Consider the following 15,094-nt stretch of genomic DNA (forward strand, 5'->3'; position numbering starts at 1 on the left):
GCCACTAATATTTGAGGATTTCTGAAAACTTGGGAAACAATGTAAAATTAATAAATAGCATGAATTGCTATAGGTAGATATCATATTTATTTATTTAACAAATTTTAATAAAAAAAAATATGTAAAATATACAATATACAATAGGTTTATTTTTTAAATACTTACTTATTATTGGTATATGAAAGGTAACACTCATTATAAAGAAAGATATCAGTTGCCATTTCAATTATAATTTGTTTTAAAAATCAAACTTTCATAAATAAATATTTAAATACTTTATTAACAGTGGACATCAGTTATATGCAAAGAAAATAATAATTGCCTTCTAATAGTAACCATTTTCGAACAGTAACTACAAAGAAAATATATAATTTAAAATAGTAGCCACAACTATAGTTGAGTTGTACATTAGACACACATGGAATTAGGACAACACTAGAAGAAAATGTGACCAACATTACTAATGAATAAACATCACTATCCAAAATATGTCATAGAAAGATCATTTTTTCTCATACAAAGATACTACAAGTCCTTGTTGACATAAAAAGATCTCTTACAAACAAATATAGTCACTGCAAAGTTGTGAAAAAAGAACATCACAATTACATAAAGTGATAATTCTAGCAGGCAGAATTAATTCAACACTAAAACTTCATAAAACTAGTCTGGACAAAACATAATACATGAAAAATATAGATATTGATAAATACTTGTAAATACAGAAAGAGCTCCATAACTGATATCCATATGATCTTAGTCAGAATTTTGTTGACAAAATTGTATCAGACTACTGGCTGGCTCAGAGGTACCGTTTTTCAGATGCTGAAGGGTTCAGGATTATCATACAAGATCATACACATAAGCATAAAAGAATATAGGAAGTATATAACACTTACAGATGGCACATGTAAAAGATATCATATCATTTCAGAAATAATATAATAGAGTGCAAACATATAGCACACATGGATTATTTACATAGATATAATCAAATAACAAGCATAATACATCACCCATTTGCATGTAAACACAAATTAATACACACTCAACTATTATACTGCAAATACATGTCCACAGACAGTATATGTATTATAGTCAACAAACAATATCCACAAAACAGTCTATGACAGAAATATATTTACAGATAAATCACTCCATCAATACAGACCAGACATAACATTAATTGACAAAATAAAATCATATAAAACAAAGATATGTATACTCTATAACCAATATCCGACATGTAAGATAGTCATGAGGTTGTTCAGATAACTTATTTTTTGGGTAACTGATTATGTACGAAAAAATATATTAACCTATCCCGTGTTGAAATTTTTCTCCGTTGCGTGTTGCTTTGCATTGAATTTTCGTCAATGTTAAGCCTAATGTATACTTTTTAAAATAATAATTGTGGCTATTGTATGGTTAAAAATTATTTTTTTATTTCTTACAAACAAAAATAAATATATTGAAAAATATAAAAACCAAAAAATATATACTTTAGAAGATGATCTAGTTTCAAAAACGTTCGATTCAGCATGACACACAGTCCTCAGAAAACACCACACAAAAGTGCCAGTGCTGCCAGCTAAAAAACACACCAACAAAAAAAATATTGGAGTAGCCCAAGATATAGCCAAAGATTGCAGCACCACAGCACTAGTGAAAATTTAAATTTGCTGACTGGAATGTTTTTGGATAACCGACTTTCAGATAAACGATGCTGTACTGTATACAGAACTTGTCAAAGAAATAAATTACTTGTAGACTGTGGCGTACCATAGTGGGGGCGGCAAAATTACTTTTTGGGGGCGGAAAAATTTCACAATAAATAATAATAACATCTTGTAAAAATTTGAAACATCCTAAACTATACTTGCATCGTGCCTACGATAGTACTATTGTCTGGACAGTCCAGGAATTGGCTCGCCATCTGGGTGAACTAGTAATTTTTTCATCCAAGGAAATCCTGCAAAACTTGTTGACCCTTTTTTTTTTTGCTTGTACGATTCATTCGCATTCATATACACCACTAATATCCAATAGAACTATTTAAACAGGTTGCTGCACTACCACTGAATTTTTCATTGCTAGTTCTATGACAAAACTGAATTTTGGTCTTTTAAATTGAAATACCGAAATAAGGGGGCCGAAATTTTCCTCTGCCCCGGGCGGCTGACACCCATGGTATGCCACTGCTTGTAGAAAATAGATTATTTGCTCTAAAGTCCTCTTGTCATATATGTACACTTTTATGTGTATGTTATGATTAAATAATGTAAACATATTAACATATTACATTATGTTACATTGTAGAAAACAGCAATAATATATATGTGTCACATAGGAACTTTTTAAATACAGATAGACAGTAGAACCTGTCTATCTCAAACATGTTTATCTCAAAATTTATTTTTTTCCCTGCATTTTCAGAATAAATTTAATATATCATCCATGTTTACCTCAAATAATTTTCTTCCAAAATCTTTATATCTCAAATTATGGACTGAAGTGTCGATTACAAATTCAAATCTCAGTGACTACATTTTGATATCATAAATTGTAGTTGAAAAACATCGTTTGCAATATAGTACATAGTTTTAATTAATGCTGCTTTCCTCTGATTGGCTATAAGTTTGGCTTGTGTTTATTGGTTGAAGAAAGTCAGGCATCAGAAACTATTGACAAACTGTTTCTGTTAAGGTATGTCAAAAAAATCTTTTGTTAATACCTAATACAGGTATATATTGTACAGTACTTCCTATCGTATTAATAAAATACTGTATTGGCAATCAAATCTGTTACTGTTTACTGTGTAGGAATCTCCTTCTCTTGAAATTTTTTCTTGTTCCCATGAGATTTGAGGTAGACAGGTATAAATAAAATCAAAACCTTTAAGTAATCCAGCAAACCGTTTTTTAATATCTTAAAAACGCTTTCGAATGCTTTAAGCAATCATCCTCAGTTATCATTTTGAATCGAACGAAGAATTCGAAATTACGTAAAACAAAATTCAAAAAGCGGTTACATAAATGTACGTTAACATTTACCAAGTTTAAATAATTGCAAAAATTATACAAGTTAATTAAATCTAAACAAAGAAATAAAATAAAATATATACATTCAGTAAAAATTATCTTAATTATTCTTCCCTCTTACATAAACTACGTCAACTCATCATAGAAGGATTTCCATGCCGATGACAATCCGTCAGCATCCCTATGATTAATACAGTTTGTGTGCAACTGCGCCTTGTGAATTTCTAGTTTTTCCAGATGTTTTATGGCCTGCATGGATCTTGAAGCTTTAATGATCAACGCCCGATCCCAAAAGACTTTGATATTCTGTTGCTTGGCAAAGGCAGCAAGCACCATAGAGTCTACGTTTTTATTTACCGAGTGCTTATGTTCAGCAATTCTTTTCTTTAAGTTTCTCATGGTTGCTCCTATGTATACCAAATTAGAATTAAATCTACGGTCTTTTAATGGTATTGAGTATACCCCTGCCATCATGTTGCGTTCGTAACTGCCTTTATCGTTCCTTAAGAGCCTGTATACAGTGGGATTACGCTTGTAAACTATCTGTATGTTCTTATCTCTGGTAATTTTTTTAGACAGGTAGACAGGTTATACTGTATATACTGACAGTATAAAAACATTATAAAACTGTTTGTTTTTAGTAATTGCGCTTTGACTTTGGCCAGGTGTAGAACTTGGAATCTGTATCATTTTTGAGAAATAATGAAAAATGATAGTGTTTAAGTTAAAAATTATATTGAATATATTTTTATAATTCTTTCTAAAATATGTAAGTGTTTTAATAGGGTGGAGCAAAAAAACGACGTTTAGACAGTCTTCGTGTTAAAGAGTGGCAGCATAATCTGGAAACTTTGACACAATGGTTTGATAAAATTGAAGAAACCTTAGGTGTAACAGAAGAGGAACAGAATCATTTTCTGTGGGATAAGTTTCCTATTGATGAGCAACAATTATTATTACAGGTAAGAAGTGTTTATACAAATTAAATAAAAGTATTATCAGCTGAAAAATTTTATTTAAATATAGAATATTGAAAAAGAAATAACCTCTCATGAAGAAGAAGTGGAAATGGTTTTGAAACAAGGAAGACAAGTTATTGATGATTTGAAATCTGGTAAACAGTTTTTATTTTTTTTTATTTTGGATAATAAAATATTACAAATCATATAGTTCTGATTATTGAAAAAATATTACAACTGTATATTGATTAATTTAGTTATATGAAATTGTGTATTTCTATGAAACTGAACTGAAACTGTCATATAATTAAAATGTCATATTATTACATATATTATTACATAATTTTTTCATTAAAATCAAGGACTTGTAATTTGCATGGAAAATGAATAATTTATTAGCCCTTTAATGAGTGGGTTTACTAGTGGCTCCCTCTCCTTCCAGAGTTAATTTTTAAGCTAAGCACACTTCATTTTCTATTCTAACACAAACTAAGAATTGAGTTGAAGTGCTAGCAAGTCAAGTAATGTTTTATTGAGCCATCTATAACAATGTTGCTGTTGCAGCAGTAATGTCACTTGCATAAAAAGAATTTTTAAAAAATTGCATGCACTTGTGCTAGTGACCTTTATCTTGAAAACAAAATCATAGGCATCTGATTTTTATTAATTTTTAATTTTTTTGTCTCTTATTTTCTAAATTGACAAAGTTTGAGAACAAACTTAATTGTATGAGGCACATAAAAAAAGGCTTCATAGATACACCATCTCAAAAATGTAATGTATTTTTATAGAATGACCATCAGGCTGGTCTATCTGGGAAGATCACAAAATCAAATATTTCCATATGGTAAAAACTGGCATGCCAGTTTAGTGAGTTTATACATTCCTCTCTAGAAACCACATAAAAAAAAAAACAAATGAGTTACATCACATCAAAACAAACAAGTTTTTATTCTAAAACTGTAAAACTCAGAATTACATAAAAAACTACAATTATATGTTTAATTGTTTTGTTTTCTTTCTAATGATGTAAAATACTCCTAGAATTCCAAAAGTACTTTTTTATGTGTATTTTATTCTTGTTTGATTCAAAAATGCAATGGGTGTGAATACCAGATGTGTTTTTCAGTGGGATAGAGTATATCCTGGACTTTTCAAGTATGGAAGCAGCATCCCTGTCATTGCATAGCAGTCTCCTGAGATTTGGCTGCAGAGTGATGGGCAGAAATGGCTTGTGTTGTCTAAAATACAACAAATGTGGACAGTGATATCCTGCTGCATCTCCAAACATCAAAAATGCAAAAATAAACATATTAAATTTAAGAAACTGGCTGTAAATTATCTCAGCTTACACTGATTATCTTCAGCTTTATATGAAATTTGAGAGGAAGGTGCTATTTTTAAGATCAGAGCATCTACTCTGATCTTAATGTGGATTACACTGACCATCAATGTGGATTACACTGACCATGTAGTCAGTGTAATCCACATTGACTGACTGACTGACTTATCACTATTACTACTACTACTAATGTCAATAAGTTGTTAATTGTTTTATTGTTTGTAAATGAAAATGAAAACTCTTTTCCTTCTTTTAAGTTGATCAAATTACAATGTTGTTATTTTATTGTGTTCTGAAGAAGGTTTTCTTTAATTAATGTTTAATTAACAACTAGTTTTGTTAGATCTGACTAATTTTATATTTTAGTCTTAGTTTAACTGGCATATTGGTCATTCTGTGAAAATACAGTAAGATTTACAAAAATAATTATCTCATTTTTAAATGTGTATTTCTTAATAAACTAGGCAGTATTTTCTTTTTCCAGTTCTATTGTGTTGAATAGCTTTAATAATTCAGAAGGTGATAGCAAGTGTAAATGATGATTGGATGTCATGTTTGTCTTTACACTAGAAAATTCTAGGTTAAATCTCACAACTTACAAAAATAATGAGGAAAAAGTTGTCTAGACTTGTCAAGACTTGTCTTTAGCAGTCTGAAAAGCTTCAAATTTGTTTATAAATACACAAATATATGAGCATATTATAATGAGACAAACATGAATAAATAAATACGTACATACATACATACATACATACATACATACATACATACATACATGCATACTTACAGTAGAATCTCATTTTAACAAATTGTTTGGGCCATTGAAAATCATCTGTTGTTTCAAGAATTTGTTATGTTGCAAACAACAATTTCTCACACATCTGTAAATGTCTGTTGTTTGAAAAAATTTCCATTTTTTAACCCCCTACATATAAGAAATATCTTCTTTTTCTTCTTAGCGTTGTCCCACAGATGTAGAGTCCACTATTCAGATCTTCGAACGCCACTTTGTTCGATCAAGTGCATCATTTGGGTTCAGGTGCAGAGCCTTTAGGTCTGTGCTGATAGCATCTTGCTATTGTTGCTTTGGTCTTCTGCGTGGCTGTTGGCCATTCACCTCTAGGTGGTAGGCAATGTTGGCAACAGTATCCGGGGCTGATCGTCGGACATGGCCAAACCAGCACACGCATCTCTCTCTCATTTTTGTTTCAATGGATGCGATGCCAAATTGTTGGCGTATCATGTCATTAGTGATATGTCAAGGAGGGAAACACCAAGAGTTTTGCGAGCCATATGCATCTCCATGGAATGGAGACGCCATTTGGTTGTTCTTGTTGATGGCCAACATTTGGAACCATAGAGTGACAAGTCGTACCACAGTCCAATTTTAGGTACATGGACACCTTTTTGTCGCAGAGAACACCAGTGACTTCTCTCCATCATAGCCATGCTGCATTCACCCTTGCTTGTACCTCGTCATCAATGCCTCCGTTACTCTGTAGAGTTGAGCCAAAGTAGTGAAACGTGTGCATTTTATACAAGTTATCACCGTTGACTTGGATTGTGCCCTCATTTGGAAACATTTCAAGATATTTGGTTTTCTTGGTGTTAAGGTACAAGCCAAAACAACTCAAACAGTTGCTCCAGACCTGCATCTGGCACTGTAGCTCTTCTCAAGTGGTAGCTGCAAGCATGATGTCTTCAGCATAAAGCAGCATCCAAGGCACATCGCTCTGTATATTCTTTGTGATAGTGTCCATGATGAGAATGAATAACAATGGCGACAGTGTGGAGCCCTGATGAACGCCAACGTTCACTGGGAAATTGTCAGATGTACTGTACCAGCTGTGCACCTCGCTTGGCTGCTGGTATTTGTGTACAGCATTCTGACCCAGTCAACAAGGTCCTCAGCCCTACATATAAGAAATATCTGTGCTTGAAATTATTCAGTCTCTTGAGATCTTTTCTTTATTCTATAGAAACGCATAGTTACAAGGTTGCATATTATGTTGTACTGTACATGTGTGCAACAAAGCTGAAGGAAACTATATACTGTAAGCACAAAAACAGGCAAAGTATGTATGATCATTAGCATTTCAGTCAACTTCACAATTTGTTAAAATTCTCATCTATATTGATTTGTTTTGATTCTTCTTTTCTGACTATTGAATACAACAATTGCTTGATATTAGTAATTTCACATACAGTTTGTTTGTTTATGCTGAAACTTGTCAGGAAGGTCTTTATGACTGGAAAGACTCGATGAACTTGCTAAATTTTGACACTTCACTTGGACCAATGTCAGAATGTTTAACTAGGCAGCTCCTCCTCAGTTGTATCAGCCTGCTGACTCTCTTCATACAATTTTTCAATTGTATACTACATAAAATTGATAAACACTTAAAAACGATGCTAAATGAGTATTAATTAATAAATAAATAAACATATATATATTTATTAATTAATACTCATTTGGCATTGTTAATATTTGGGTGTTTCCAGGAATTTGTAGAGTTTGATGATGTGCTTGTTACATCTGGGATATGTACTGTACAGCACAATTAATAAACATTAATTGTGCTGTACAGTACATATCCCAGATGTAACAAGCACATCATCAAACTCTACAAATTTCTGGAAACACCCAAATATTAATTAAACATTGAAACATTGAAAAAATATAGTTTATAATAGGTAAGGGTAGGAAAATTTGTTATTTTGAGTTACAGATCCATTAAAAGGAAGTAAATTACATAGGTTTGGTAGGACCTGGGAAAAAATCTGTTATTCTGAGAAATTTGTTGTTTTGTGATTCATTAAAACAAGAATTTACTGTGTCTGTGTGCTCACTTTAAGAGCCAACCATATGTATTGCATATATGTACCAGAGTACTCATCAAAGAGATGAAAATTAGATTAAAATTTAGTAATAAAGTTGTTGTTATGTTTATACTATTAAAATTGATTGCTTTAATAAATATGTAATTAAAACTACTCTGGTAGAGTTATTTATTTATTAATCTGAAATCTGGAGTTATATTTGTATATATCATAAAATTTGATATTCAAATAATTTTCAGTGAGAGAAGAAACTGGGACTGTACATAGTGTAATACAAGAAATTGAAAAAAGATGGAAAGATCTTCAGAATGCTGTTTTTAAACAACAACAACTAATAGAGAAAAGCATGGAAATAAAAAGATTGCAAAATGAATTAAAAATTTTACAACAATTTTTAAATTCTCATTCAAATTGGATAGAATCCAATAAACATATCATTCATTCTTCACAATCTGAAGAGTTAAGAAGATTTATGGAACAATGCAAGGTAAAAATAAATATTAATTAAATAATTCTATTATGGTCATGAGTGATTATTAAAAATTAATATTTTAATTGTGTGTATGTATATATGTATGTATGTATATAAAATAGAGCATAAACATTTCATATGTGAAAAGTAAAATTGTCAAATATAATGAATGCACTATTTATATAAAAAATTATTAAAATGAAACTAAGTAATGAGAATTTTTGTTAACTAATACTTCATTACTAATTGCATAAGTGTTGAATATTGATGCAGTTTGTTATTATGTATTATTCAGTATTTGAGTGTGTGTAATATTATCATACTAATATTATTAAAAATTTTAAATTGTTATAATTACTAAATTTTAAAAAATTAGATGTTAATTTTAAAGGCATTTTTAGAAAAATTGAATAAATATATATATAATTATATAGATTAATTTCTCGCTGCATCATTTGAGAGCATCTATTTTCATGGGTATTTTATGGCATTTAGGTAACTGTAACTTTAACATTAGTAAGATATATGTATATTTCAATATATAATCTATATTTAATTATTCAAAATATAGAAATTATTAACCCAATGTATAAGCAAAAATTGTTGGAATTTTTTCATACTATTTTTATGTTGTTGTAGAAATTTTTATCAGTTGAATGCCATAGAAGGTCTATATTTGGAGACATTGTTTCTGGTTAAAGCAAAGCAAGGGCATAATTATTATGATTTTAATCATGCTTTAAAATCGTTCTTACAATGTTTATTTGCTCTAATTGACTGACTTATTTTTAATTTAATGACATTTAACTGTGAGAGATTTTCATTCTTGTTATATTAGGAATTCAGCTGAAAGTCAAGTCCAAAATTCCTGATAATCTCAAAATATGTCTGGAGCAAGTTAAAATGTTAATATAACATTACATAATTATTTTTTTATGTGATAGAAATAACCTAAAATAATTTTATGAAGTAAATGTACTACAAACGTTTTTTTCTAGTATGGTAATAAACCTATTTTTTAAGTATTGATTTTGCTTATATTTGAACTTTATTATTAAACTTTAAAAGATAGCTTTTAGAATTTATTATATGATGATGTAAACTAGTTTGATTAATATAATTTATATAAATTCTAATTGTTTTTTTACTTATAAAATTTTAATAATGTTTTACTTCAAATATTAATGAATATTGATTTTTGCATGATGAATAGTTTTGAAGATATATAATTTACAAATACTATTTTAATGTTTGAATAATGTTAAAATCTATATCTATTTGCATTTAGTTAAGACTTCATTCAATTAAAAATCAAGAAGAAAAAGTTGCCAGTTTACAAGATGAATCAAGAAATCTTCAAATGCATTCAATTACTACCTCATCAGACTTATTTAAAGAAGTGGAACAATTTATTCTGCAATGGGAGTCAGTTACTAAAAGTTTATGTATGTATTGTTTACTATTAAAATAGATTTTAATATAATATAATATAATTTTAATAATGTTTAATATTTTAGTGCTATATAAGATCAGATGGTTGAAAGAATTTGATAAGATTCGATATAAGAAATATAAATAAAAATAAATGAATGAGAATATATAGACATATTATTGAAATTTATTCACAATAGACTGATGAAATTTCAAATAGATTTCCAATAACTTGGTTTATAGGTTTCTTTCATATTAAATGTTAGGTTTTAAAAGTTATAAATAAAATTGATTGTTTTTACGGTAATGGATTAAATATAATATACAAATATTTATTTTTAAATTAATTTTCACCTACATTTTTTTCTCCTAGTAATGAAATGGTCATTAAGTTTAATAATACTTTACAAGAATATTTTTGTATTTGAAAATCATATTTATTTCAAATATGATTTAACAAATAAATTTATATGTTTGAAATTTTGCTGGTACATATTCTTATCACATTACAGTGAAATTCTAAGTTGAAATGCCATTTAGAATCATAATTTAATTGCTATTGCAAAGAAATTATATTACTAAGTTGCATTGAACATATATAATATCTCTTATTACTCATTGTACCTGTTATATAATTAAGTTAGCTCATATTATAAATTATACATTATGCTAAAGATTAGACATTGCTGAATCATTGGTGATTTTATGCATAATAATGTATAATTGTTTGTTATTTATTTATTTGCATAATTATAATTATAACAATATAATGGCTTATGCAATTTAATGCCTGACTGGTGTGTTGAATGGTATAGATTTGTGTATTGGCATATACTTAAATTTTCTTACGTTTCTGTTTCCATCTGGCTCTAATTTTTACTCATATGCTTTCGAAGGAGTATTAAGCCCGAATGAAAAAGATGAGTCTAATGCTAGTCACACTTTTCCATCCATTGTGTCAGTAGTTAAGAATGCATACATCTCTGATCTTAAGAACTCTCTTAGCAGATAAAGCTTTATCTTTTTTCTTGTTTTTTTTTATAATTAATAAGATGATGACAATTTATTTTCAAAATGTAGTTTCCACTTTAGAAATTGCTACAGTATCTATAAGATTATTGGAAAAACCATCTTTGATAATGTGATCAACTAATCCCTTACAAGAAGGGCAGGTGGATATATCTTCCATTATCTATCCAAAAAATGTATTTCAATAAAATAAATATTTTATTTTTCTTTAGCTAAAGGTTAAATAAACATTGAATAGTACAGGCATTTTTTTTTTTTGAGAGTGATTGCCCCAGGCCTTTTTTTTTCTTCTTCTTCTTCTTTGGATAGAGGAAAGCCGTGACTAGAAAAACTTTATCTTTGACACGAGGAGGGCAATCTTATATAGCGGACAATCGGATACAAAAGAGAAAGTGTGGGAATGCAAGACTAACCAAGTGTGTTCTATGCCAGGAAACAGGCAGTCTTGACTAGGTAAGCGAATAATGGGGTAAGCCTACTGACTCTATACCAGTAAAAATAATTTTTTTTAATAGTCGTATCGTCAATTATCGGCAATAAAATAATTGTAAATGTAAAAATTTACATTAATAAGNCTTATAAGCTGGAACAGTTGGTTAAAAGCAGTACATATCATTCATACTTTTTTCAGAACATTAAAATTTAATGGAAGCACAAATGTTTTCAGCCACTTTAAGGGGCCTTCATCAAATGAGAGAGCCATTTTTTCTACATCAAATAAGTTACAAAACAATTTTTTTTTTGTGTTTTGTAACTGGTATGAGTGGTGTGAATTGTTTTTACATAAAAAGTTTTATAAGTGCTTTAAATTTTACTTTACATGAAAATAAAATAATTATAAATAATAATAGTAATGTTAATAACAAGTTTTATTAAAAGTTTATGAATATTCTTGCTTACGGTTATAATTTTATTGAATTCAATATATGTATATATTTAACAAGATTATAGTATAACTAGAAGTTTTAAATTATATTATTGAGTAAGCAGTAATATAATTTAATTTATTTGATGAAAATGAAATAAAATTTAGGATACATGTAAAAACTCATTCTGAATCAATCTTTTCTTATAGAATAGTCTAAATTGTTTAATTTAATTCAAAAATTATTATAATTATTAAAATTTGTTATAAGATGGTTTAGTAACTGTCTATTTTTAGTTCAAATTATTCAATATCACTGATATTAATAAGCCTGATAGTTAATCTGGCCTTATCATTTTACTATTAGAATATTTGTCTTTAATATTAAAACAGCTTTATGTGTAAACATTGAAATAAGTTTAAAGAGAGTAAAATTTAAACTTGGTACAAAATATACAGGGTGGGGCAGAAAGGATGGACGTTTTTTAAAAAATCACATCTGTAATTATTACTACAAGAGACATTTGTTGGAAGATGTGAGTTCATATTGAATCAAGTGTTGTTTTCCACAACATCTCCCATGTTGTGTCCATTATCAGTGATGCATTTCTGGAGGCGATTTTGGCGACTTCCACACTAATAGCTTCCTTCAGTTCTTGCAAAGAACAGGCTTATGCTCATATACACATGCCTTGAGGTGTCCCCACAAGAAATAATTGCACATGGATAGATCAGGTGAATGAGGAGGCCAATGAATGTCACCAAACCAGAAAATGAGGCAACCAGGTAAGAGACAATGAATAATGCCAACTGATGCTCTAACGGTGTGGGCCATTGCCCCATCCTGTTGAAACCACACACGTCTGATGGGAATACGTTTACATCGTATGCAAGGATGCAGAAATGTATTCTCATCAGATGTATATGACTGATTGATTTGTGTGACCGTTGGGTCAGTATCTCTTTGATACCACGTCAGGATGACACCACTGTATCCTTAGGTCGATACAGAGACCACAAGTTTGCGTGAGCGGTGACGTATGAGGTTTGGACCCGAAATGGAGTGAACGGAGAGAAGAACGGAAGAAGCTGCACTCAAAGTTGCTTTAAACATAAATAGCCATTTATTTATATGAAATCTAAGTTAGTTATACATCGGAATTTAAGTTGCTACATATCAGTTACATTTACATGAATCGCGTTCATTCTAGTTCACTTCCTAGTTATAATCGAGTTCGCAATTGGTTTACGCGGAGAGAGAGCGTACAATAGTGCGCGAGCAGGATAAATACTTTATATTATACTGTTGATCAAGTAACTGCAATAAAGTCCCACAGTTCGAAGTTAAATAGGTGAATTGTTGATATCTTCGAGTTCAGTAGGCAAGGAGGAGGTGTTGGTTGACGAACAGGAACAGTCTCTTGAAGAAAATCTCGGCGCGGCGCACACACACAATCAAATAATAACTTCCACACTCTTACTCATCGTGCCTGTCCTTTTTATATGAAGTCCTCTTTTCGGGTCTTTCCTCAATTTCGTCAGGGATGACGATTTCCTTGAACCAATAAGGTGACGAGTGACACAATCGTGACACAGAGATGTACTCATCTCAACAAGGAACCCAACTTATGGGAATTGAGGTTTAACCACATTTTGTTTCCCTTATCTCTTTTGATTTTCTTTATAATTCATTCCGTCTTTATAAAATTGCATTCAAAGTTCAATTAAAATTTTGGAAAAATTTTTAAAGTTTATAACACGAAATTTCTGATCCTCACATCTGTTTTGCATATGACTGTTTCCTCAATCATACACAAACACAGTGTTCTATCATCCTTGGCTCCATGCCTTCAACTGAAAAGACAATGCTAAGACCTCGCTACCTGCCACACATCTGTCACTTCATCTGGTGGTGAGTTGTAGCCGTTTCAAAAACGTCCGCCCTTTCTGCCCCGCCCTGTATAATAAATTTGAATTTTCTACTTAAAATTAAAAACTATGAATTAGATTTTGTATTTTATGTGAAACTTCTATTATTATGTCATATCATTCAAGTTTATTGATTTGTTATTAGTTATTTATGAAAAAGTTGAAAGTTTGAAATTTTTGTAGAATTCTAAGCATTTCTATTAAAGACAGTGTTGGATTTTATTAATGCTTTATTTTTTGGCTGATTAGAAGTTAATTATTAACAAATTTTGAATTTGAAGTAGACAGTTTTTTTATGTTGTCATAATTTTAATAATAAAATATCAATAGCAAAAATATCATTTTATCATTTTCAAATGATATGAAATGATATCAGTTGATATTTCTGAAATGGTTTTTGGATAATTTTAAATGACCAAATGATATGAAATGATTTTAAAAATGATATGTAGGTCAATTGACAGAATAAATTTTAGAATATGCCTACATTTAAAATAATGAAAGTACAGTAATATAAAATCAAATATTACACACTATTATTGACAACTAGTATATTTATTCAAATAAAGTAAGCATATTGAACTTTTTAAAAATTTTATTGGGTTGCAATTTGAAAAAAATTGTAGACTTATAAATTTCCACTGTTGTCCATCTGTTTTTCCTCATTCTCAAGAATGGAGTTAAGTAGATGAAAGACAAGACCCCCAGATATGGAAAACTTAGGGGCAGGAGGTTCCGATTAACTATATGTGAACTTCTGATGCAAACTGAATGTTATTTCAATTATAAATTTTTCCCTGAAAGGTGTTAGATAGATGATTGTCATGACTCTATTGTGAACAGGAAAAGTATGATGTACAGGAGCAAGACACTACTAATTTGAGGTGAAGAGCATATTTTAAATTAAATAAAGTAAAAATATGATTAAAAATTGCAGCTTGCCATTGTGACAATGTCACAATAAATCTATATATATAAAAATGAATGTATGTCTGTCTGTGTGTCTGTGTGTCTGTGTGTCCTATGTCCTTCATGCATTACCACACCGTTTATCCGATTGCCATGAAACTTTGGGAAGTTGTTTAATATACTCCGGCGAAGGTTTGTGGCATAGTCGATTGCCATGAAACTTCGGGAAGTTTTTTAATACACTCCCGCGAAGTACATTTATCCTACGATAGATGG

General features: G+C 29.8%; 1 protein-coding gene across 1 annotated transcript in view; it reads left to right on the top strand.

Annotated features, from left to right (window-relative positions):
• The window catches only part of LOC111628643 (utrophin-like), a gene marked incomplete at its 3' end in the record, with an annotated part of 219,893 nt that overhangs the window by 178,601 nt on the left and 26,198 nt on the right, over positions 1-15,094 (top strand). Inside the window, exons 19-22 of the mRNA XM_023372474.1 lie at positions 3,827-4,003; positions 4,068-4,155; positions 8,423-8,670; positions 9,944-10,123. Coding sequence (XP_023228242.1) covers positions 3,827-4,003; positions 4,068-4,155; positions 8,423-8,670; positions 9,944-10,123 — 693 coding nt within the window. The remainder of the gene's footprint in view (positions 1-3,826; positions 4,004-4,067; positions 4,156-8,422; positions 8,671-9,943; positions 10,124-15,094) is intronic.

Source organism: Centruroides sculpturatus, unplaced genomic scaffold (assembly GCF_000671375.1).
Source record: "Centruroides sculpturatus isolate CEXI.00-Female unplaced genomic scaffold, Cexi_2.0 scaffold419, whole genome shotgun sequence".
Classification (NCBI taxonomy): Eukaryota; Metazoa; Arthropoda; class Arachnida; order Scorpiones; family Buthidae; genus Centruroides; species Centruroides sculpturatus.